The 24219-nt window shown below is 41.2% G+C and overlaps 1 protein-coding gene across 2 annotated transcripts in view; it reads right to left on the bottom strand.

Moving 5' to 3' along the window:
- USP45 (ubiquitin specific peptidase 45) overlaps positions 1-24219 on the bottom strand; it is a 286672-nt gene that overhangs the window by 27932 nt on the left and 234521 nt on the right. For both annotated transcript variants that reach the window (XR_013276728.1, XM_077487200.1), the window contains exons 10-13: positions 19507-19588; positions 12377-12468; positions 7315-7371; positions 6176-6307 (exon numbers count right to left, since the gene is read on the bottom strand). Coding sequence is in view for 1 of the 2 variants with exons in the window: in XM_077487200.1 (XP_077343326.1) it covers positions 6176-6307; positions 7315-7371; positions 12377-12468; positions 19507-19588 (363 nt within the window). In the remaining variant the exon portion in view is untranslated. The remainder of the gene's footprint in view (positions 1-6175; positions 6308-7314; positions 7372-12376; positions 12469-19506; positions 19589-24219) is intronic.

Raw genomic sequence — 24219 nt, 5'->3', positions numbered from 1 at the left:
AAGATAGCGGAGGAGTCCGGCGAGAAGACCCCCGAAGACGGAAGAAGACCCCTGAAGCTGTGCAATAAACTATTTTAACCCTTGTGTGTTGTGTGTTTTTTTTTTTTTACTTTTTTTCACAGGTGAATGCTCATTCACATAGGGTGGGGGCCGGGATTATTAAAGGGGGTTCCCGGATTCCGATAAGCCCCCCGCCCGCAGACCCCGACAACCAACGGCCAGGGTTGTCGGGAAGAGGCCCTTGTCCTCAACAACATGGGGACAAGGTGCTTTGGGGTGGGGGTACCGCGCAGCCCCCCCTTCCCCAAGGCAACCCCCATGTTGAGGGCACGCGGCCTGGTATGGCTCAGGAGGGGGGGGGGGCGTTCGCTCTTCCCCACCCCCTTTCCTGGCCGGCAGGGTAGCGTGCTCGGATAAGGGTCTGATATGGACCTAGGGAGAACCCCCACGCCGATTTTTCAGCGTAGGGTTCCCCTTTTAAGTCCATACCATGTGACGGGGCCAGCTACGCCTCCTTCACTGGCCCCGGCTACCTGGAAACACTCTCAAAATGAGCGGACTTTTCTCCGGGCGGGAAAAGTCCATTCATTTCAAAAGTACGGCACACACACGGCCAGATTGTCTGCCGAAATGCGAGTCCGGCGGACAGATTGGAGTGCAAAAATACTTTTAGTCTGCCGGACTTTTGGGTAAAAAAAAAAGTCCGCTGGAGCCCACACACGGGGTGATTGTCCAGCGGACTTAAGTCCGCCAGACTTTTCCACCGGATTGTTTGATCGTGAGTACGAGGCATAAGTGTAACAGACATGTACAAACCTCAGCACGCTCATTTTAATAAAATAGGACTGTTCCATTACATATGCTTTCTACACACAGCCTACCTTAAAGTGGTCCTTCCCTCACTCAATTTTTAATCCTCATGCTGCCAGCATTAGTAAATAGATAGGAAAGTATATCACATTTACTTTAATATTTTTTTTTCACATTTCTTCAGTTACTTCCTAGTTTCTTGTCTAGGCAAATGATGTCATACATTCCAGGTGTTTTCAGGAGGGAGGGAAGGGGTTACATAGTTACATAGTAGGTGAGGTTGAAAAAAGACACACGTCCATCAAGTCCAACCTATGTGTGTGATTATATGTCAGTATTACATTGTATATCCTTGTATGTTGCGGTCGTTCAGGTGCTTATCTAATAGTTTCTTGAAACTATCGATGGATGCCCCCTGCTGAGACCACCGCTTGTGGAAGGGAATTCCACATCCTTGGCGCTCTTACAGTAAAGAACCCTTTACATAGTTTAAGGTTAAACCTCTTTTATTCTCATTTTAATGAGTGGCCACATGTCTTGTTAAACTCCCTTCTGTGAAAATGTTTTATCCCTATTGTGGGGTCACCAGTATCGTATTTGTTTCTCAGCTAAGTACACTCCCATGCATGCCTGAACTAAGGGCAGATGGATTCCAGGAAGTAAATGAAATGCTACATGAATCATCTGCCCTTACTCAAGATGGCCAGGGCCAGAAATGCGGGGGGGGGGGGGGGGGGGGTGTTTTTCAATAGAGACATGGATAGATGGAGGAGTTTGCTTTGAATAGTAAAAATGAATTTGTGTTTTTGGTTCCTCATATGCAGTGAAGATATGGCTTTAACCACTTGCTTACTGGGCACATAAACCCCCCCCCCCCCGCTGATAAATTTTCAGCTTTCAGCGCTGTCGCACTTCGAATGACAATTGTGCAGTCATACAACACTGCACCCAAATGACATTTTTACAATTTTTTCCTACAAATAGAGCTTTCTTTTGGTAGTATTTGATCACCTCTGCGTTTTTTTATTTTTTGTAAAATTTTTTTTAAAAAGACAGATTAAAAAAAAAAAATAATGATATATATATATATATATATATATATATATATATATATATATAGTGCCTTGCGAAAGTATTCGGCCCCCTTTGAACTTTTCAACCTTTTGCCACATTTCAGGCTTCAAACATAGATTATAAAATTTTTATTTTTTGTGAAGAATCACCAACAAGTGGGACACAATTGTGAAGTGGAACGAAATCTATTGGATATTTTAAACTTTTTTAGCAAATAAAAAACTGAAAAGTGGTGCGTGCAAAATTATTCGGCCCCTTTACTTTCAGTGCAGCAAACTCACTCCAGAAGTTCAGCGAGGATCTCTGAATAATCCAGTGTTTCTCAATTCCAGTCCTCATGGCCCACTAACAGGTCATGTTTTCAGGCTTTCCATTATTTTGCACAGGTAATTTGATCAGTTTCACTGCCTTAGTAATTACCCCAGCTGTTTCATCTGAGGGAAATCCTGAAAACATGACCTGTTACTGGGCCATGAGGACTGGAATTGAGAAACACTGCAATAATCCAATGTTGTCCAAAATGACTGATGGTGATAAATAGAATCCACCTGTGTGTAATCAAGTCTCTGTATAAATGCACCTGCTCTGTGATAGTCTCAGGGTTCTGTTGAAAGTGCAGAGAGCATCATGAAGACCAAGGAACACACCAGGCAGGTCCGTAATACTGTTGTGGAGAAGTTTAAAGCTGGATTTGGATACAAAAAGATTTCCCAAGCTTTAAACATCCCAAGGAGCGCTGTGCAAGCGATCATTTTGAAATGGGAGTATCAGACCACTGCAAATCTACCAAGACCTGGCCGTCCCTCTAAACTTTCAGCTCAGACAAGGAGAAGACTGATCAGAGATGCAGCCAAGAGGCCCATGATCACTCTGGATGAACTTCAGAGAACTACAGCTGAGGTGGGAGAGTCTGTCCATAGGACAACAATCAGTCGTACACTGCACAAATCTGGCCTTTATGGAAGAGTGGCAAGAAGAAAGCCATTTCTCAAAGATATCCATAAAAAGTCTCGTCTAAAGTTTGCCACAAGCCACCTGGGAGACACACCAAACATGTGGAAGAAGGTGCTCTGGTCAGATGAAACCAAAATCAAACTTTTTGCCCACAATGCAAAACTATATGTTTGGCCTAAAAGCAACACAGCTCATCACCCTCAACACACCATCCCCACTGTCACACATGGTGGTGGCAGCATCATGGTTTGGGCCTGCTTTTCTTCAGCAGGGACAGGGAAGATGGTTAAAATTGAGGGGAAGATGGATGCAGCCAAATACAGGACCATTCTGGATGAAAACCTGTTGGAGTCTGCAAAAGACCTGAAACTGGGATGGGGATTTATCTTCCAACAAGACAATGATCCCAAACATACAGCAAAATCTACATAGGAATGGTTCACAAATAACGTATCCAGGTGTTAGAATGGCCAAGTCAAAGTCCAGACCTGAATCCAATCGAGAATCTGTGGAAAGAGCTGAAAACTGCTGTTCACAAACGCTCTCCATCCAACCTCACTGAGCTCGAGCTGTTTTGCAAGGAAGAATGGGCAAGAATTTCAGTCTCTCGATGTGCAAAACTGATAGAGACATACCCCAAGCGACTTGCAGCTGTAATCGCAGCAAAAGGTGGCTCTACAAAGTATTAACGCAAGGGGGCCGAATAATTTTGCACGCCCCACTTTTCATTTTTTTATTAGTTAAATAAGTTTCAAAAATCCAATAGATTTCGTTCCACTTCACAATTGTGTCCCACTTGTTGGTGATTCTTCCCAAAAAATAAAAATGTTATATCTTTATGTTTGAAGCCTGAAATGTGGCAAAAGGTTGAAAAGTTCAAGGGGGCCGAATACTTTCGCAAGGCACTGTGTGTATATGTATATATATATATATATATATATATATATATATATATATATATATATATATATATATATATATATATATATATATATATATATATATATATATATATATATATATATATATATATATATTGTTATAACATTTTGCAAACAGGTAATTTTTTCTCCTTCACTGATGTACGTTGATGAGGCTGCACTGGGGTGCACTGAAGGGCATTGATAGGTGGTATTAGTGGGCACTGAGAAGTGGCACTGATGAGTGGCACTCATGGGCATTGATAGGTGGCAATGGCAGGGGGTACTGATTGGCACAGATGAGGCAGATGTGCCTCCTTCCTCTTCGGGACTGATGTCCCTTGCACATAAGCCGGTGATCAGCTTTTTTTTCTCCTCACGCTGTCAGCGTGAGGAGAAAACAAAAACGATTACCGAGCTTTTGTTTACACACGTGATCAGTTGTCAGCCAGTAGGCTGGATTAACAGGTGAAATTTAAGAAAAAAGGCCTAAAAAAGAAAACGATTAGGCTCTGTTCACATCTAGGCATTGCTATTTTACAGGTGTTTTTTTTGCAGCGTATTTGCAGTGTTTTTGAGTGACTGGTGTTTTGCTTCAGGTGACAGAACGCATAGATGTGAACAGGAGTCTTTGAAATAAATGGGATTTGTTTTGTTGGGTGTTTTTGGAGCTGAGGCTTACAGAAGAAAAATGCCTAGATAAGAACGGAGCCTAAGCTGCAATATAAATATTTTTTGTTTTTGGGTTAAATACAACTTTAAGGCTCGGTTCACACAGGGGGCGACACGAGGCGACACGACTTGCCGTGCCGTGACCTGACAAGTCGCCCCCGTTCTGTACTACGGAACCGTTCTAAGAGGAGCGACTCGAGTCGCTCCGACTTAGAAAAAAGGTTCCTGTACTACTTTTGGGCGACTTGCATTGACTTCTATACAGAAGTCATTTGCAAGTCGCCGCTGAGGTCGCGGCAGGTCGCGGCGCGGCAAGTCGTGTCGCCCCCTGTGTGAACCGAGCCTTAAGGGGTTGTATAGGTTTGTTTTTTTATTTTTTTTAAATAACACGTCATACTTGCCTCCACTGTGCAGTTTGTTTTGCACAGAGTGGGCCTGTTCCTCGTCTTTTGGTGTCACTTGGCGGCTATCTTGGCTCCTCCCCGCAACAGCTAACCCCTCTCTGGGAAGAGCTCTCCCAAGGGGGTAAGCTTGCGGGCGCGCTCCCATGTGATACACTTGGCGACCACAGCCGCAGAGTGTATCTTGCATGGTGCGCTCCCATGTGTTATAAACACGGCGGCCGCTTCAATTAGCTGCTTCGTTGATTTGATTGACAGCAGCGGGAGCCAATGGCTGCGCAATGAAGAGCCCACAGGAGCTGGGAGAAAGCAACGCAGGATCACGCCCGGGGGGGGCCGGAGAGTGCAAGGTGTTTTTTTAACTTAATGCATAGGATGCATTAAGGTGAAAAAACGCAAAGCTTTACAATCCCTTTAAGGTTATTACACAGACTTTCAAACATAACTGAATATTTAGTGCTCTGCATGGTTTATTTTCTTATGTACAGTAAGAAAATATATTTTTCAAAAAGATTATTTAAAGTTATTGAATTAAGCAAATTTGAAATAGGCATATGAATATTTCCTATTTGTCTATTAGCCACCAGAAGGTTCAGTTGCACATGTTTATTAGGCTAACCTTTTATGTTTAATAAAAAGGTTCAGTTGCACATGTTTATTAGGCTAACCTTTATGTTTAATAAAATCAAAAATTAAATTAGGGGCATGGCTTGGCAATGGAGGAATGAAGAACACACACTTGCTGAGCTCTGCTAAATCCACTCTTTACTGCCATAAGCCCTGTACACACGATGAGAATATTGGATGAATGACCTTACTTTTTTTTTTTTTTTTTGTTAGTCTTGTATGAAAAAATGAAGACGTTACTAAAGTTATGAAAATTCTTGTATGGAAGAATTCAAATTCAGAAGTGATTTAATGTATTGTATTAAATTATAATTTAAATATAATTTAAATATTCTTTTGTTTTTGAGTATGTGTAGTCTTGGTCTTCTGATTTTTTTTTTTTTGGACTAATACTGTATTGATTAAATGAAAATAGTTTGTTCCGGCACTGTATGAGGAAAATGTCCGTGCTTGTCCCTTCGGATAATATCGGATGAAGGGTCTTGATCGGCTCTTGAAAGCTGTGTACTAACGATCAGATTACTGTACGATCTCTTTGAAAGTGGTATTTTTAATCTCCTTTTCTGATCGTGTGTACCAGGCATTACTAAAACTGGTGCACACAGAATCTGGTGTAACTGTAAAAATGTAAAAACTGGCCTGTAATGGATGGGAGTGTTAAGGTGGTTAAAGATCATGCAGAAAAACATCTATGATATGGTCAAGATATACACTTACACTGTCTTTTATTGGCGAGTGCTTCCTCTGTATCCTTCCTGATACACTGTTCATACAGTTGCACACAGCACTCTCATCTCCCTGGTTACTTCTGACTTTGCTACCTTTTCCGTAAACTACAGGTTTGGATACCTAATGTACATTGGACCACAAATAAATGATGCAAAGTTAGCACAAATGACATTGGCTTCACAATATAAAACTTAGGTCTAATCTCCAGGTAAACAGCAAAATGCACAGATAAAAAAAAAACATTACCCGTCAAAGAATTTGATATTTCTTTCCACCCTGTCCTGAGATTTACACAGCTCTGCCACACAGTACATCCATGTGGATGGCACCAACATACAGTATCTACTACATTTATAAACTGTAGAAGAAATTTAATGATGTCCTCATTTCACCCCTAGCTTGCTGACTGCACAGTGAAAGAGCAGCAGGGGAATGATGAGGTCTCCCCTCTTCACCCAAGTATACTTATTAGCACACATGCATTCAGAATATCCTACTTGCTCCCAGATGTCCTTCTACTTCCTATCAGATTGATGCTGTATAGGGGGTCTCAGGTGGCTGTTATCAAGTTAAATTCAGGTACTTTCAGAGCATGGTCACAAAAAAAGAATACATTTAATACTATATTATTATATGGCTGCATTATTGTGTGGCATGACTATATTTTATGGTAAAACTATAGTCATCCAAAATAAAAAATACCCTTAGGACTCATTTACACTAACAATACCCTCAGAAGAATGATTCATGTTGGATCACTTTTCAGAGGGCGCTTAACAGGTGGTGAGTAGGCATTATATCATATCTTCACTCCCTGTTTTAACCCTTAAGTGGGTGAATGGGCCATGTTTGGCTGGTGGAATTGTCCTCCGATTGCTACTGGAGGGTAACTGTTGCGCAGCCCCAAATGTACACCTTTGTTGGCTACCTTTGCAGCTTAAGGGGGAGCTGTTGAGGGAGGGAAAAACCATGGCTGAACTGTATACTTTTACCACCCAGCCTTTTTCCAGTAAGCAGCACAAGAATACAGAGCCAGTCAGCAAACATTATCTATCAGTAGGTTATTTATTATGTATAACCCCCTGCTGTCTTTACAATAAATGAAAAAAAAAAAGTATCTCACATACCTTCCCTTCTATAATCGGCAGTGAAAGATCAATAAAAGCTTCATTCACAGAGGAAATCTAGAACAAAGAACAATACAAAAACACAATTACTGCCATTAAATAACTGTCAACAAAATCTTGTCATCGGTATAATTAACTCGTTAGAACACATTTTCAATTTGCGTGTTCAGAGCTGAATACCTGAATTTAGTTTGGGAAAGAAATGCAAGATCCTGCAAGGGTTCAGATAAGAGCTAGAACTAGCTTGCTAGTCAGGGGAATGCAGAGTTTTAGGGCCCATTCACACATTACACTGCGAAAGCTCACGTGTTCTCATTTATTGTGTTATTAAGTCAGCCTATTAATTAGAATGGGCTGCCTAACACACCAAAAAAGGAGCATGTACCATATCTTGCAACGCATTACAACGCACACTATTGTGCATCACATATAATGTACAATAGTGTAACTGGGTCCTTAAAGTACAAAAAATAGATAAAACTGGGGTTGTCTTTTTTTTGGAAACAAGAGTGGCTCCTCTAGTGTGTACTAATGCAGTGGTTCTTAACCTCAGTCCTCAAGTACCCCCAATGGGCCATGTTTTTAGGTTTTCCTTTACTTTGCACAGCTGCTTTAAATCAATATCAATGACATAGTATTAATAAGAGCTATTTTATCTAAGGGATATTGCCAAAACATGGTCTGTTGGGGGTACTTCGAGGACTGAGGTTGAGAATAGAGGTCTACCAATATATTGGCCGATATTTGGCCTTTTTTAAGAAATCGGCATCCCTTCCCCACACTCCACTCACAGTTTGACACACTGAGAGGCTCGGTGCTCTGTGTGAAATGGATTTGCAACTGAATGCAGAGAGAGGAGCTGTCAGAATTCAGCGTGATGTCGGGGGTGGGCGGGACCTAGATATCAAACACCAGCCAATGGGATGTGATCTGGGCAGGCCTCTAGGTGTATGTGGCCCGCCCACTTTCTTAAGCAGCTCAATCATTGGCTGGTGGTAATAGCTGCAGGGCCCCGCCTCCCCAGGTGGAGTCTGACAGCTGGTCTCTGCATTCTGTTACATATAGTGTAACTCAAACTAACAAATCGGCTCAGTGTAAAACCTCAGTGTAAAAAGCCGGCCCAATTTCTAAATATCGGCATCAGCCAGAGAAAAACCCCTATCGCTCAACCTCTAGTTGCAAACCACTGATCCAATGAATGTGCATGAACATATTGGGGGTTATTAGAAAGGATTGGGAAAATATGTGATAAACCGTGCACCCTATATACACACTATATCGTTAACAACCACAATCACCTACCTACTCTGGGAGCCTGTCTACCGAATTGTTGCAACATCAGACCATCCGCTGTATGGCACTCCTGTAATGGGAGTCATGTAGTTCTGGTGAGTAGGCTGTGTGACATGTGTTGGTGGAGGAAGACCCATAGTCACTTTACCACTGGTAAAGGAAACTTAAACACCATTGGAAGTCCTTTGATGAAAGTTTATGGACACTACACATATATATGATTTGTGGACACTATATCTACTATTTATTTAAATTTTATTATATACCCACTAGAGACATCTGGGGGTAGTCACATGTATTTGTTTGCACCTATGCACTTTAGAGTGAATATTGTATAAGATTTCACATGTTAATTGACTTATGGTCATCCACTGGAGACATCTAGTGGTTGTTCACGATACTGGCTTTTTTGCATTTAAAAGTTGGTGTGTATATAGGGTGCACAATTTATCACAAATTTTCACACACATAAGATGACACCTTTACAACGTGCAGCCCCTATAAATAATACCAGAATAACCTTCATGCAGGTAAGGAGATGATATACCATCTAGTTTCACTTTCTTTTCACTAATAGAAAGGATTGTCTGGTAAACCTTTTACATTCAGACACTTTCAGGAAAAGAAAGGACTTGGTGATGGCAAATTGTAAAAAAAATAAATAAATAAATGGGAAAAAGTGCCTTTTTTGGAACTAAATGCAACAATTCACTTCACCACAGATCTGTTTAGTATCACATTGTTTTAACGTCAATGTAAATGCCAGTATAAAGGAAACCTAATGAAAAAAAAACACTTGGTTTAGCCAAACATTTTCCATGCTGCATATAACTGGGTTGGTGCAGGGGATGTGTCCTATGCCTGCACACTTTGTGCTAAAAGGATGTTCCCCTTTGCTATCTCAGAAAGTTGGGAGGTATGTAGTCAGATTAAATTATATGAATTTTTGTTTTTACCTTGTGCAACTAAAATCAGTTTGTTTGAGCTTTGGGGTGCACACCCTAATGCCATAGGCTGCGCACACCTATGGTACCAGCACTGCGCCGGGGCAAATATAGTGTTAAAAGCTGCCACTTAAAGTGAACAGATAATCATAAGCATGTAAATTAATATAGTAAATAACGGCACTGTGAGTTAAAGGGACTTTAAATCCTAAATAACAAATCATCCAGTGAAAAGTGATAATCATCAACATAAATTAGTAATTATGAATTTTATGAATGAATGACAAAAGTTCACAACTGAACAGTCCATTAAACAAGCGTGAAAGCTCAGTGTGATTCAACACTGTTTAGTATGACAGGATTGACTTAAAAAATCATCCACCACGCCGCGTGCAAATGGTGACTCCGTTCCCCTTTAGATGTACACTCACCAGATGAAGTTGCCTTGCACTCTCATGCATGGCGAATACACAACAACCCCACAAAGGGTTAAATCATCCATCGTTATCCACTCGTGAAAATAGATCTCATGGAAAATCCACATGTAAAGAAACAAAGTGCTCCAATAGTGCAGTACTGTCTACTGAAAATTTTTTCAAGTTAAAAAATGCTTCAAACATTACACTCACATGGAATCAAATTAATAAAAGCATTTAACAGATGCACTGCAGCAGCAAGGAACTGGCATGACATGGTCACAGCGGACCAGAGTGTGTGAACGGTATTTCATCCACATAAAATTGGAATCCTCGGAATGTCACTTCTGGTATTAGATCCAATGTCACTAATGGTTACTGTACAGCCACGTTATGACACGTTTTGTCATCACGACTTCCTCCGGGGGAGGAAGTCGTGATGACGAAACGCATCGAAAGGTGGCTGTAGAGCAACCATTAGGGACGTTGAAAGTAATACCGGAAGTGACGTTCTGAGGGTCCTGGGGAGGAGGTTGTGATGGCGAAATGTGTCAAAACGTGGCTGTACGGCAACCATTAGCGACGCTGAATGTAATACTGGAATTGAGGTTCCGAGGGTTACGATTTCGTGTGGGTGAGACACCGTTCACACAGGCTGGTCCGCTGTGACCATGTCATGCCAGTTCCTTGCTGCTGCAGTGGATCAGTTACATGCTTTTATTAATTTGACTCCATGTGAGTGTAATGTTTAAAGCATTTTTTTAACTTGAATACATTTTCATTAAACAATACTGCACTATTGGAGTACTTTGTTTCTTTATTTTCCTTGAGATCTACTTTCACGGATATCGATGGATGATTTAACCTTTTGTGGGTTGTCGTGTATTTGCCAAGCATGAGAGTGCAAGGCAACTTCATCTGGTGAGTGTACATCTAAAGGGGAGCGGAGTCACCATTTGCATGCGGTGTGGTGGATGATTTTTGAAGTCAATTCATAATTACTAATTTATGTTAATGATTATAACTTGTCATTGGGCGATTTTAAGTCACGTTAACTCACAGCGCTGCTAGTTACTATATTCATTTACCTTGTGTAACTAGTTAATGGTGGCTGTGCCAAGACTTACTTTTGTCTATTTTGTCAGTAACTACAAAAAACATCTTCATACAGGGACTTATTCAACTGCCATTGAACCGTCAGATATAAATGATGCCCTTGCTAAAGCAAACAGAACCAGTCAATGTAAAGTTTTTTTTTTGCCTGCTGTACTCAATATATTCCTCTGATTCTAAGCAATCAGGGCCCATTGTAGAGCTTCATGGGAAAGAACTCACTGCCTGGCCTTCTAGGTGGGAGTATGGAGAAGGCCTGGAGGAGTACCTGGGAGCAAAAACAAAGATGAGTTTGATGAGTTTTCAGTTTAACTAAGCATATCTATTGCAGTTAGACAGACAATAGCCCTAAGTTTGTTAAGTGGACGACCATGGCTGACGTTTTTAAACAGGAAGGACTGGTAGAACTTCCTGCAAGTGTGGAAGATGAGGTATATGAAAATACCAAGATGTCAGTTCCCACAACAGAATATTGCCACAATGTTAGACCAAAAAAGCTGTCACAATATTTGCTTTTTGAAAATTAGAATTCTGATGGAAGACGTAGAAACATGCATAAGTCCAGTTGTCTTTAGATTGACTAGTACTGAGTTTGTGTTCACCTTTTAAAAAAAGTACACAGCCAGCTCCTGAAAACGAGGCAAATTGTGGAGATCTGTTCGCCAGTTTTTCAAGGCTGGAGAACAATTTCCCATACATTTCACTATACAATTTAAAGAAAAGTGACATATTGATTCAATGCTTCTAAACACTAAGGCCTCATGCACACTTTTTGATAACTCTCCTAGACGCTTGTATATGTGTGTAGCCCATAAAACGCTTGGGCGTTAATTAATTTCATTAGTCTTGTCAAATGCTTTTGCTGTCAAAATGCCACTGCTCCTGGATACACTGGCCGTGTTTTTTTTTTTATTCTGCCTTTAAAAAATTTTTGTTCTAATCTCAGGTTTCAGGACTATCTGTTCGGATCTTTTAAAACCTTTGGAGGTCTGTAATTTAGTCCAACACATTTCAAAAAGGACGAAATCCAGTTTCAGACAAAGTCTACCAGCTTATAAAACAAAGCAAAAAGCAGAAGCATGGTAGCCACAATTTATATTTCACTGTTATAAAGACAGTGGGTGCTAATCTGATTGGTGGCTATGGGTTACTGAACTCTGCTGGCTATACTTGTTGTTCACTACTGCATTGAAGTAGCCCTACATTGCAGATATTTCTTTTCACTGCTTCATAACAGATTCCACAGCTGTTAAGCCACAGTGACTTTTCACATAGACACGAATAAGATATGCTTACCTGTTCACATTCCTCACACATGATTGTGCTGGTTAATTCACCCACAAACACTCTATCTATGAAATTTGTCTTTACTCCTTCTCTTCCGTAAGCTAGGGACACAAATCAAATACATTTTTATTAACAAGTACCCGAGGCAATATATCTCTGCAAGAGTTTGTGAAAAACGTGTTTGTATATTTCTAGCCTATTACTTTAATGTTAAGTTCAAACAGAAGCACAATGAGAATCCTTACGTACATAATGAAAAGTTTTCAAAAGTGCATTGCAAGACCATAACCTCAGCACTATTCTGTAGGGTCTTGGTATTGCAACTGACCAAGAAATCTAGTGATTTCCCATATTCTATTTCCAGAGCAAAGCGGAATCATTTTTTAAAACTATACCAGTCATAAAAGAAATATGTAATCTGACCTCCGAAGATCTTAGTTATTTGGCACTAATGCTGATGCTTTGTCCTCAATATCTACTAAGTTTCCAGCCAAGAACAAGCATATACAGTTGCAAAAAAAAAAAAAAAAAGTATGTGAACCCCTTTGGAATGATATGCATTTCTGGACAAATTGGTCATAAAATGTGATCTGGTCTTCATCTGTCACAACAATAGACAATCACAGTCTGCTTAAACTAATAACACACAAAGAATTAAATGTTACCATGTTTTTATTGAACACACCATGTAAACATTCACAGTGCAGGTGGAAAAAGTATGTGCACCTTTTGGATTTAATAACTGGTTGAACCTCCTTTGGCAGCAATAACTTCAACCAAACGTTTCCTGTAGTTGCAGATCAGACGTGCACAATGGTCAGGAGTAATTCTTGACCATTCCTCTTTACAGAACTGTTTCAGGTCAGCAATATTCTTGGGATGTCTAGTGTGAATCGCTTTCTTGAGGTTATGCCACAGCATCTCAATCGGGTTAAGGCAGGAACTCTGACTGGGCCACTCCAGAAGTCGTATTTTCTTCTGTTTAAGCCATTCTGTTGTTGATTTACTTCTATGCTTTGGGTCCTTGTCCTGTTGCAACACCCATCTTCTGTTGAGCTTCAACTGGTGGACAGATGGCCTTAAGTTCTCCTGCAAAATGTCTTGATAAACTTGGGAATTCATTTTTCCTTTGATGATTGCAATCCGTTCAGGCCCTGATGCAGCAAAGCCGCCCCACACCACGATGCCCCCACTACCATACTTCACAGTTGGGATAAGGTTTTGATGTTGGAGTGCTGTCCCTCTTTTTCTCCACACATAGTGTTGGGTGTTTCTTCCAAACAACTCAAATTTGGTTTCATCTGTCCACAGAATATTTTGCCAGTACTGCTGTGGAATGCTCTTGTGAAAACTGTAAACGTGCAGCAATGTTTTTTATAGACAGCAGTAGCTTCCCCTGTGGTATCCTCCCATGAAATCCATTCTTGTTTAGTGTTTTATGTATCGTAGATTCATTAACAGGGATGTTGGCATATGCCAGAGACTTTTGTAAGTCTTTAGCTGACACTATAGGATTCTTCTTCACCTCATTGAGCAGTCTGCGCTGTGCTCTTGCAGTCATCTTTACAGGATGCCCACTCCTAAGGAGAGTAGCAGCAGTGCTGAAGTTTCTCAATTTATAGACAATTTGTCTTACTAAGGACTGATGAACAGCAAGGCTTTTGGAGATACTTTTATAACCCCTTCCAGCTTTATGCAAGTCAACAATTCTTAATCATAAGTCTTCTGAGAATTCTTTTGTGCGAGGCATCATTCACATCAGGCAATGCTTCTTGTGAAAAGCAAACCCAGAACTGGTGTGTGTTTTTTATAGGGCAGCTGTAACCAACACCTCCAATCTCATTCATTGATTGGACCCCAGTTGGCTGACACCTCTCTCCAATTAGCTCTTGGAGATCTCATTAGTTTAGTGATTCACATACTTTTTCCACATGCACTGAGAATGTTTACATGGTGTGTTCAATAAAAACATGGTAACATTTAATTCTTTGTGTGTTATTAGTTTAAGCAGAAATCCATATCATTCCAAAAGGGTTCACATACTTTTTTTTGCAAATGTAGATAGGATTTCCAACTCAAACTGAGAAACAGTGGGGTATAGTAACCAGTGAAAGTAAATTCGGTACCTAGTTCCCAATTACAGCAAGTCTGATGTTTGCATTATCTTGCTTGCTCATATCAGACCCAATACATTGTGGTTCACAAGAGATAATGGCGCTTTAGTGACTATGAACTGGTCATAGGGAATATATATATATATATATATATATGCATTTAAGAACTTTAGGTGGTCCACACCACATGCCATCATTCAATCTCTGGATAACTAACAAAAATGTTTTCTTTGGCAAATAGGATGAATTAAAGATTTTCATTGTTTCCATCTGATTATGGAACACTTAGAATATATATATATATATATATATTTTTTTTTTTTCTAAGTCACTGAACAAATACAGTGCATTTGGATAGTATTACCAGCGCTTCACTTTTTCTACATTTTGGTATGTTACAGCCCTATTCCAAAATGGATTAAAATCATTATTTTCCTCAAAATTCTACAAACAATACCCCATAATGATGACGTGAAAGAAGTTTGTTTGAAGTCTTTGCAAATTTATTAAAAATAAAAAACGAAAAAAATCCCATGTACTTAAGTATTCACTTATGCACATGTGATTTTTTTATTTTTATTAAATGGGCAAAGATTTTAAACAAACTTCTTTTTCGTTGCCATTATGGAGTATTGGTTGTAGAATTTTGAGGAAAGTAATGAATTTAATCAATTTTGGAATAAGGCGGTAACAAACAACATGTGGAAAATGTGAAGTTCTGTGAATACTTTCCGGATGCACTGTATCTAATATTTATTTTACATACTTTCATTGTTCCAGGAAAAAAAAAAAAAAAAAAAAAAAAAAACAAGTCTGGTTTTAAATCCATTACCAGTGACACAGACAAATTGGAGATTTTAGTCATGCCACAAGATGGCACTATGCTATTATGTAGTACAGTCTGACTGCAATAAAACATCACTTGTCAAACTAATGTGAACGCATCCACATTTTAACTAGCAAGGGGCATCAGTTCGGATTAAATTATAATAACAAAAAAAAAAAAAACAGTAATAAAACTAATCCTACCAGTATTTCTAAATTATTTTTCAATAATTCGATAATTATTAACAACATTTGTCAGAAAATTCTAATGAACAATTCTTTAGAAGGAAAAAACATATTGCAGACAAATTTCTTTCTTTTAATTTTGATGATTATGGCTTACAGCTAGGAAAAACCCCAAATTCAGGATCTCAGAAAATTAGAATATTACATAAGAGCAATAAAAAATGATTTTTAATACAGAAATGTTGGCTACTGTATGTCCATGTACAGTATAGTATGTACTCAATACTTGGTCGGGGCTTCTTTTGCATAAATTACTGCATCAATGCATTTTTCCACAGTCTGTGATGATTTGGGGAGCAATTTCATCTGCTGGTGTTGGTCCACTGTGTTTTATCAAGTTCAAAGTCAGTGCAGCCCTCAACCAGGAAATTCTAGAGCACTTCGTGCTTCCCTCTGCTGACCAGCTTTATGGAGATACTGATTTCATATTCCAGCAGGACTTGGCACCTGCCCACACTACCAAAAGTACCAATACCCGGTTTAGTGCTTGACTGACCAGCAAACTTGCTTGACCTAAACCCCATAGAGAATCTGTGGGATATTGTCAAGAGGAAGATGAGAGACACAAGACACAACAATGAAGACGAGCTGAAGACCACTATCAAAGCAACCTGGGCTTCCATAACACCTCAGCAGTGACACAGGCTGATAGCCTTCCTGCCACGCTGCATTGATGCAGTAATTTGTGCAAAAGGAGCCAGACCAAGTATCGAGTGCATACTATACTGTACATGGACATACTTTTCAGTAAGCCAACATTTCTGTATTAAAAATACTTATTTTAATGGTCTTATGTAATATCCTAATTTTCTGAGATACTGAATTTGGGGTTTTCACTAGCTGTAAGCCATAATAATCAAAATTAAAAGAAAGAAATGCTTGAAATATATCACTCTGTGTGTAACACAGCTATATAAAATATATGTTTCACTTTTTGAATTACTGAAATAAATTAACTTTTTGATGCTCTTCTAATTTTATGAAATGCACCTGTATATCCCTAACCCTATATAACTAACCCTGTTCCCAGTGGCAGAACTACCACCATAGCGACCCACTTGGGCGCTATGGGGCCCGGTGAGGATGAGGAATGCAGACATCTCACCCACGAGTGCTAGGCGGCCGCCTATAGGTGCACTGCTACCTAGCCTATCTGGGAGGATGCAGGCCGACCCAGATGGATCATGTGAGTGTGGCACGTCCGTCTGCGGGGCCTGGCGGCAGCCACGGCGCCACCGGCATAGTGATACCTCTGTGTGTTCAGACTCCTGCATTGCTGCTGACCGTGCAGTGCGCAGACTTCACAGTCTGTCCGACCAGTGCTGTCTGTGTCTGCCAATTGAACTGGAGGTGACGCCGCCACCCGCCAGACCCCATCACGATTACAATTGGGCTGCTTCCTATGTGCCCAGTGAAAGGTGCTATGAAAGCCAATGAGGTGCTGAGCGCAGGCGAAGGTGCTCCGCCCACCTTATCGCCGTTCCCTCCTCCAGTCCCACCCACAATGGTCAGAGGAGCCCACGCAGTGCTTTGGCTGGCTATCCCACACGGTCTGCAGTGTGGAATGGAGACTTAGGCCAGAGCTGAGAAGAAGAGAAGAAGGTACAGACAGTCTGATATGGAACAGTGTCAGTGTGGGCTGTAATTGGTACAATCTCATGTGTGTAACACAGTGTGTCAGTCAGATAGTGTGTCCTGCAATAATTGCTGCCTGGCTCAAGCTGTAGACAGACAGTTTTATACACAGTCTGTAGCTGCAGCAATCATATTCAGACTTCACAGTGTACAGCATAATGGCATCTTATACATACTTACTATAGTATGGAGAAATATTGGATACTGTATTGTGGGAAATATTGACAAAACCCAAGGCATACTGCAAGTAGGTACACATAGATAACATCCACTCTCCAGCCCTCCAAAATTAGTTTGCTGTATACACTCTACACACTAAGCTGTTGTCTGTGTACTGTGCCACATGAGTGTGGTAATCTGTTGTTCAATGGCATTAGTTAATTTTTTTGTGGGGGGGGGTTCCCATACAACCTTTTGCTATGGGGCCCTGCGATTTCTAGTTGCGCACCCCGCCTGTTCCCTCTCTTAAATAGTATCAACTAGGATATTAATACAGGCAGTCACCAGGTTACAAAAAAGATGGGGTCTGTAGGTTTGTTCTTAAGTTGAATTTGTATGTAAGTGGGAACAGGTATATTTTTTAAGTGTAAGTCCAAATAAACAAAATATTTTTAAGATTTTTGGTTAGCATAGCTGATATTACTGACTGCTTTTTGGGTTGCTCATCCTCCAGGGTTGTCATCCTCATCCTTTCTTCCCAATTTTTTTAGCCAATGACCAAGAACAATTATACAGGTCATGAATCCCAGGACCTTAATGGACGTATGCTTGTTTCACGTCAATTAATTACAAAGTAGTGAAGCCAGGATAAAAATTCCAGCCCTGGAAGTTGCACAACTGTACCATCAAAGTAAAATTAGCAATACCAGCTCTCATAACCTGAATTGAGGATTTACTCAATTCACCCCCAACCTTTCCTGAATTAGCCTGCATTACTATGCCCCACCCTAGCTTCCAACTTACTCTGTACTGGAATTGTTTCCCTTATTAAAATGTTTCTTTCTCCTCAGGCAAAAATCCTGTTTGGTGCCAGACATGCCTGTGTACTGAGCCCTCATAGGCATGCACAGGAAGCAGTGGCATACCAATGGGGGGGGGGGGGGGGGGGTGTCGGTCCTCCCCGGGTGCCACACATTGGGGGGGGTGTCAGACCGGTGCCCCCTGCGATTGAAGCGGTGATAGTGGGCTCAGGCAGCGGCAGTGACAGCCAGGGCAGGGAGAGGTGAGCTGTGACAGGGTGCCCAGGTGACTGATACCCAGGCCGGCCACCGGATCCACTCTGCCTTTTACAACAGGGGAGAGACAGTGAGCAGCGCTGAATAGAGAATGCCAACTGCTGGACTTAACTGTGGGAAGGGAGGGCTGTGTAGTGGGAAGGGAGGGCTGTGTAGTGTAAAGGGGTCCAGAGGTGCAGTTGTGGAGAGGGGGTACACAGTAAGGTATTTGGGGGGGGGGGGCGCAGAGGTATGCACAGGGCACAGTGGGGCGTTTTTAAATTTTCAAGTTGGGGGGGGGGGGGGGGGGGCAGGGTGCCAGAAAGGAGATTTCAGATTGCGTAGAAATACCCATTGCAGGGAGTGGGCCTCTGCTACAGGTTTAAGCAAGAAGTGGGAATAGAGGCGGTTACTTCGAGGAGTTTAGCATTCTATTACAGATGTCCTTTCAAATAAAACTCTGTATAATACAACTTGTACCATATTGTTTAGAAAACAATTTCTGTGTAAAAAAAAAAAAAAAAATCAGGTCATCAAGAGCCCTTTTTGGCTGTAGTACCAAGAAATGAGCAAGCACATTTATTAGGATGGGCAGATTTGAACAAATTGACAAAGCTCTGCTGTCATGAGCTCCAAAAGAAGTTTTATTTGTGCCATGCCAGTCATGACAATGCAGTGGTGGTGATGGTTTCCAATGATCTGGACACATACAGACAACACATTATTTTGGGGCGTCTGCTTTAGGGTAACAGCTATTGTATATATTTGCACCCTTTCAGATTTAGAAATAAGAAACAAAATCTTTAACAAAATCTTTAGAGACCTACAAAGCTAAAAATCCATAGACAAGGTTAGACAGGTGTCCTTTAATACACATGATAAATGAGACCATTACATAGTTACTAGATCAAACTTTTCCCTTCCAATGTCTCAAATACTGTACTGGTTTTAAGGAAATCTGAAGAGGTAACCTGGAAAGCACAGACTATTTCAAATCACAAGCTATTGAGGCACAAGGCAGGGAGCACATCTGTACTTTGTCCCCCACCTCTCCTAACCGATGATCCTTCATACAGATTTAAAAGCAGTCCATGTGAAAGCTTACCTTTAACTTTTCTCCTTGTATCCTCATCTGCTGTTTTAGTTGTTGGGTTGTTGAATGCTTTTAAAATTCCAGACTGTATGCGCTGTAGCAGGGAAAGATCAACATTTTAATTAACTACAACTAAAATAAGGCTTTAACTTAATAGCACAATGCAACACTATTACAAATCCGGTTAGCCTCAATGTGATGCCATATTAGTCTTGTTGCAAAGCTATGATCAGGTCTGGTCATTATTTGGTACACATGCATACATTAACCATCAGCATTAACAAACACTTTTGTTTTTAAAGTGAAAAAGCATATTATATATAGTCTTTAGATGTAGCCTAGGCATACCAATTTTGTCATGTATATGAAGAGGAGTGTCATCGTAAAACAACGCAAACTCCTTTTTTAAGTTAATGTCATTATGCATTTTAATCTATTTTCCACTATTTTCTTTTTTTTTTAGGGTGTCATGATGGAAAATTTGGTGCATTCTTTTACATTTATACATTAGATGCAATATCGGTCTAATCCAGGTAGGGAAAGGTGAAACTGTAGCGATATAAACAAGCCATATGTGCATGAGTCCTTAGCATGGTAAGCAGCAGATAAATGGTGTTGTGTAGAATATAAGGCTTGATTCACATCTATGCATGTTGCTTTTGAGTGTTTCTGCAGTGCTTTTTTTTTATTCTGGATTTTTTACCAGGATTTGCAGGATTTTTTTTTGCTTTACATTCACTGTATATAGCCGGTTGCTAAGGAGTGAGCCGGGGAGGCTGGTCGGCCGCCACATCCTTAACAACCGATGAGTTCCCAGCTGAATGTAAAAAAAAATAAGATTTACCGGCTTAAAAAATAAATAAATAAAAAAATCCTTAAAAAAATTGCCGTGGCTCCCCTCCGCCTAAAAAACCATACCAGACCCTTCGGTCTGAGCGCCCCCCCCCCCCCCCCCCATGTTGAGGGCATGTGGCCTGGTGTGGTTCACTCCAAAGCACCTTGTCCCTAGTGTTGATGGGCTGTGGTTGTGAGGGTCTGCGGGCAGGGGGCTTATCGGAATCTGGAAGCCTGCTTAACTACTTCTCAAACGCCGGCCATCAAACGACGGGCAGGCGGCGCACCTATTGTGGCGGGAGGGCGTCATATGACGTCCTCCCGTTTAAACAGGGAGTGCACACGATCGTGCACACGCATCCCTGTTTCTTCGGTGGCGGCGTGTCATGGAGACACCGTTCGCCAACGAAGGGGGTGAACAGCCATTGGGTATGGCTGTTTACCACACGATCAGCCGTGATGAAGTCACGGCCGATCACAGATGGTCACACCCCCACTGTGCATGTCGCGTGCTCGCGAGCGCGCTGCGTGTGCACTTCGGTGGCGGCGTGTTCCCGGGAACACTGCTCATCACCGACGCTGGTAAACAGCCATTGGCCGGCTGTTTACCCATGTGATCGGCTGTGATCGTTTCACAGCCGATCACTAAAATGTAAACAAACCGCGGTAGCGAGATGTTACCGGGTTCTCCTCCTCACACACCGATCGTGTGTGAGGAGGAGATTGCGGTAACATCTCGTTACTGCTTACAGTGTACACCAATCACACTGATTGCCCCCCCAATAAAGAGGACCTGTCACTCACAGTCCATCAGAGTACCTGTCACAGTCCATCATAGTACCCGAGTACCTGTCACAGCCCATCAGAGTACCCGAGTACCTGTCGCAGCCCATCAGAGTACCCGAGTACCTGTCACAGCCCATCAGAGTACCCGAGTACCTGTCACCGCCCTTCAGAGTACCCAAATACCAGTCACCAGGCCATCAGAGAACCTGTCACCAGGCCATCAGAGTACCCGAGTACCTGTCACCAGGCCATCAGAGTACCCGAGTACCTGTCACCAGGCCATCAGAGTACCCGAGTACCTGTCACCAGGCCATCAGAGTACCCGAGTACCTGTCACCAGGCCATCAGAGTACTTATCTGCAGCCCATCAGAGTATCCGAGTACCTATTTGCAGCCCATGCCTCATAGAATATATATACGTTGGGGTGTTTGCTTTCCAAAATGGGGTCATTTTGTGGGTAATTGCACTGTCCTGGTGCTCCAGGACCTTCAAAAGTGTGATAGGTAGGAATGAAATGAGATGTGTCATTTATGCTCCTAGAACGCCTGAACGTACTACTTCAATGTTCGGCCTCTCTATGTGACCAGGCTGTGTAAAAGTCCTACACATGAGGTATCGCTATACTCGGGAGGAGTAGCAGAATGTGTTTTGGGGTGTAATTTTTGCTATATACATGCTATGTGTTACAAATATCTTATAAATTGACAGCTTTGTGTAAAAAAAAAAAAAAAAATGCGTTTTCATTTTTTTCCACATTTTCCAAAAACTTCTGGAAAAAAATGAACTGCTCAAAAGACTCATTATGCCTCACAGATTATACGTTGGGGTGTTTGCTTTCCAAAATGGGGTCATTTTATGGGAAATTCCATTGTCCTGGTACTCCAGGGCCTTCAAAAATGTAATAGGTGGTTGAGAAATGAGATGCGTAATTTTTGCTCGTAGAACGTCTGAAGGTACTACTTCAATGTTGGTGCTCTCTATGTGGACAGGCTGTGTCAAAGTCTCACACCTGTGGTATCGCCATACTCAGGAAGAGTAGCAGAATGTATTTTGGGGTGTAATTTGTTGTATGCATATGCTGTGTGTGAGAAATAACCTGATAATATGACAATTTTGTAAAAAATAAAATAAAAAAATAAATAAAAAAAAAATCTTAATTTGCAAAGAATTGTGGGAAAAAATGACAACTTAAAAAAACTCACCATGCTACTTTCTTAATACCTTGGAATGTCTACTTTCTAAAAAGGGGTCATTTGGGGGGTATTTGTACATTCCTGACTTGTTAGTGTCTCAAGAAATGATACACCTGATGTACTGAAGGTCTGATCAGATGTGATCAATTTTCAGTGAATGGCACCATATAGTTTGCAGACTCTATAACTTTCGCAAAGACCAAATAATATACACTAATGTGGGTTATTTTTACCAAAGTTATGTAGCAGTATAAATTTTGGCCAAAATGACTAATTAGCAAAAATTTATGACAGAAACAAAGAAAAAGGCATTTTTTTTCCCACAAAATTTACGTTTTATTTTATTTATAGCACAAAAAATAAAAAACCCACTAGTGATTAAATACCACTAAAAGAAAGCTCTATTTGTGTGGAAAAAAGGACGCACGTTTTCATATGGGTACAGTGTTGCATGACTGAGTAACTGTCATTCAAACTGTGAGAGCGCTGAAAGCTGAAAATTGGTCTGGTCAGGAAGAGGGTGTAAGTGCACTGTATTGAGGTGGTTAAACAACCCTTACCCATTCACCCCAAAAAAGTAGTGTAGTGTAGCAAACAACAAAGATAGTTTTTGACAAGTCCTTTATTAAAAAAGGTCTTCTTCCCCCGCTTCTTCCTCCAGTCTTCTTCTCACTCCGCCACTGACCCGCCGAAAATAAAAGAAAAAAACCCATCATCCTCCAATAGGCTCCTTCCTTTCTGTCCGCTCCAATGTCTGACATTTCTTATATAACTATGGAGTGTGGCCATCGGGTGATGTCACCTGGAGACCCCACCCCTTGTGACATCACGGACCCACCATGCCCCTGACGTCAGAGTGGACAGAAGAGCGGGAGCCAGTTAGAGGATGCTCATTTTCTTTTTTTTCAGCAGGTCAGTGGCGGTGGAAGAAGCAAAGAAAGAAGAAGAAGCAGAGGAAGAAGAAGAAGCAGAGGAAGAAGAAGAGCAGAGGAAGAAGAAGAGCAGAGGAAGAAGAGCGGAGAAAGATTACATTTTTAATAAAGGACTTGTCAAAAACTGTCTCTTGTTTTTTGTCACACTACACTATTTTTTTGGGTGAGTGGGTAGGGCTACCCAAATGTACCCCATACCCATTCACATGATCTGGGGGGGCCTTTGTTAAAGGGGACTTCCAGATTTCAATAAGCCCCCTGCCCACAGACCCCCACAATCACAGCCTAGGGTTGTGGGGATGAGGCCCCTGTCCCCATGGGGACAAGGTGCTTTGGGGTGGGTGGGGAAGCAGGGCTCCCCCCTTGCTCCAGAGCACCCACCACACCATGTTGAGGGCATGTGGCCTGGTATGGTTCAGGAGGGGCACTCGCTAACCCCCCCCCCCCTTTTTCTGGTCTGCCAGGCTGCGTACTCGGATAAGGATCTAGTATGGATTTTGGGGGGATTTGAGGGACATTTTTTTCTTGAATTGTTTAAAACCCAGCCCGCTCCTTAGCAACCGGCTATATACACAGTGAATGTAAAAAATAAAAAAAAACTTAAAGCAATAAAATCATGGTTAAAACGCAGTACTTGCATTTTGGATGCAGGTCCATTAAAGTCTATTACATACAAAATGCTGCAGGGAAAAAAGTCCCTGACCCTTTCCAAAAATGCAGAGGCCCAAAAATGCACTGACATGAACGTGTTCCATAGAAACTTCATGTTAAAAAAAAAAAAAAAATGTCATGCGTTTCTACAAAAAGCAGTAAAAAAATGCATTGGTGTGAATGGAGCTTTAGGCTAAAGTTACACAGACTATTTGTAATAGCCCAATCAAACAAATATTATTTGTAGTGATTAACACAGATATAATTAATAGTTGATCACTAAACAGAGACATCATATGACACCCTATGGTGTAAGCTACATAAGTAG

The sequence above is a fragment of the Lithobates pipiens genome, unplaced genomic scaffold, assembly GCF_037356315.1.
Source record: "Lithobates pipiens isolate NorthernLeopardFrog02 unplaced genomic scaffold, aLitPip1_a1.2 Scaffold_18, whole genome shotgun sequence".
In the NCBI taxonomy this organism is placed as follows: domain Eukaryota; kingdom Metazoa; phylum Chordata; class Amphibia; order Anura; family Ranidae; genus Lithobates; species Lithobates pipiens.
Note: the sequence above shows the minus strand (reverse complement) of the source record. Positions and strands in the feature narration are given on the sequence as shown.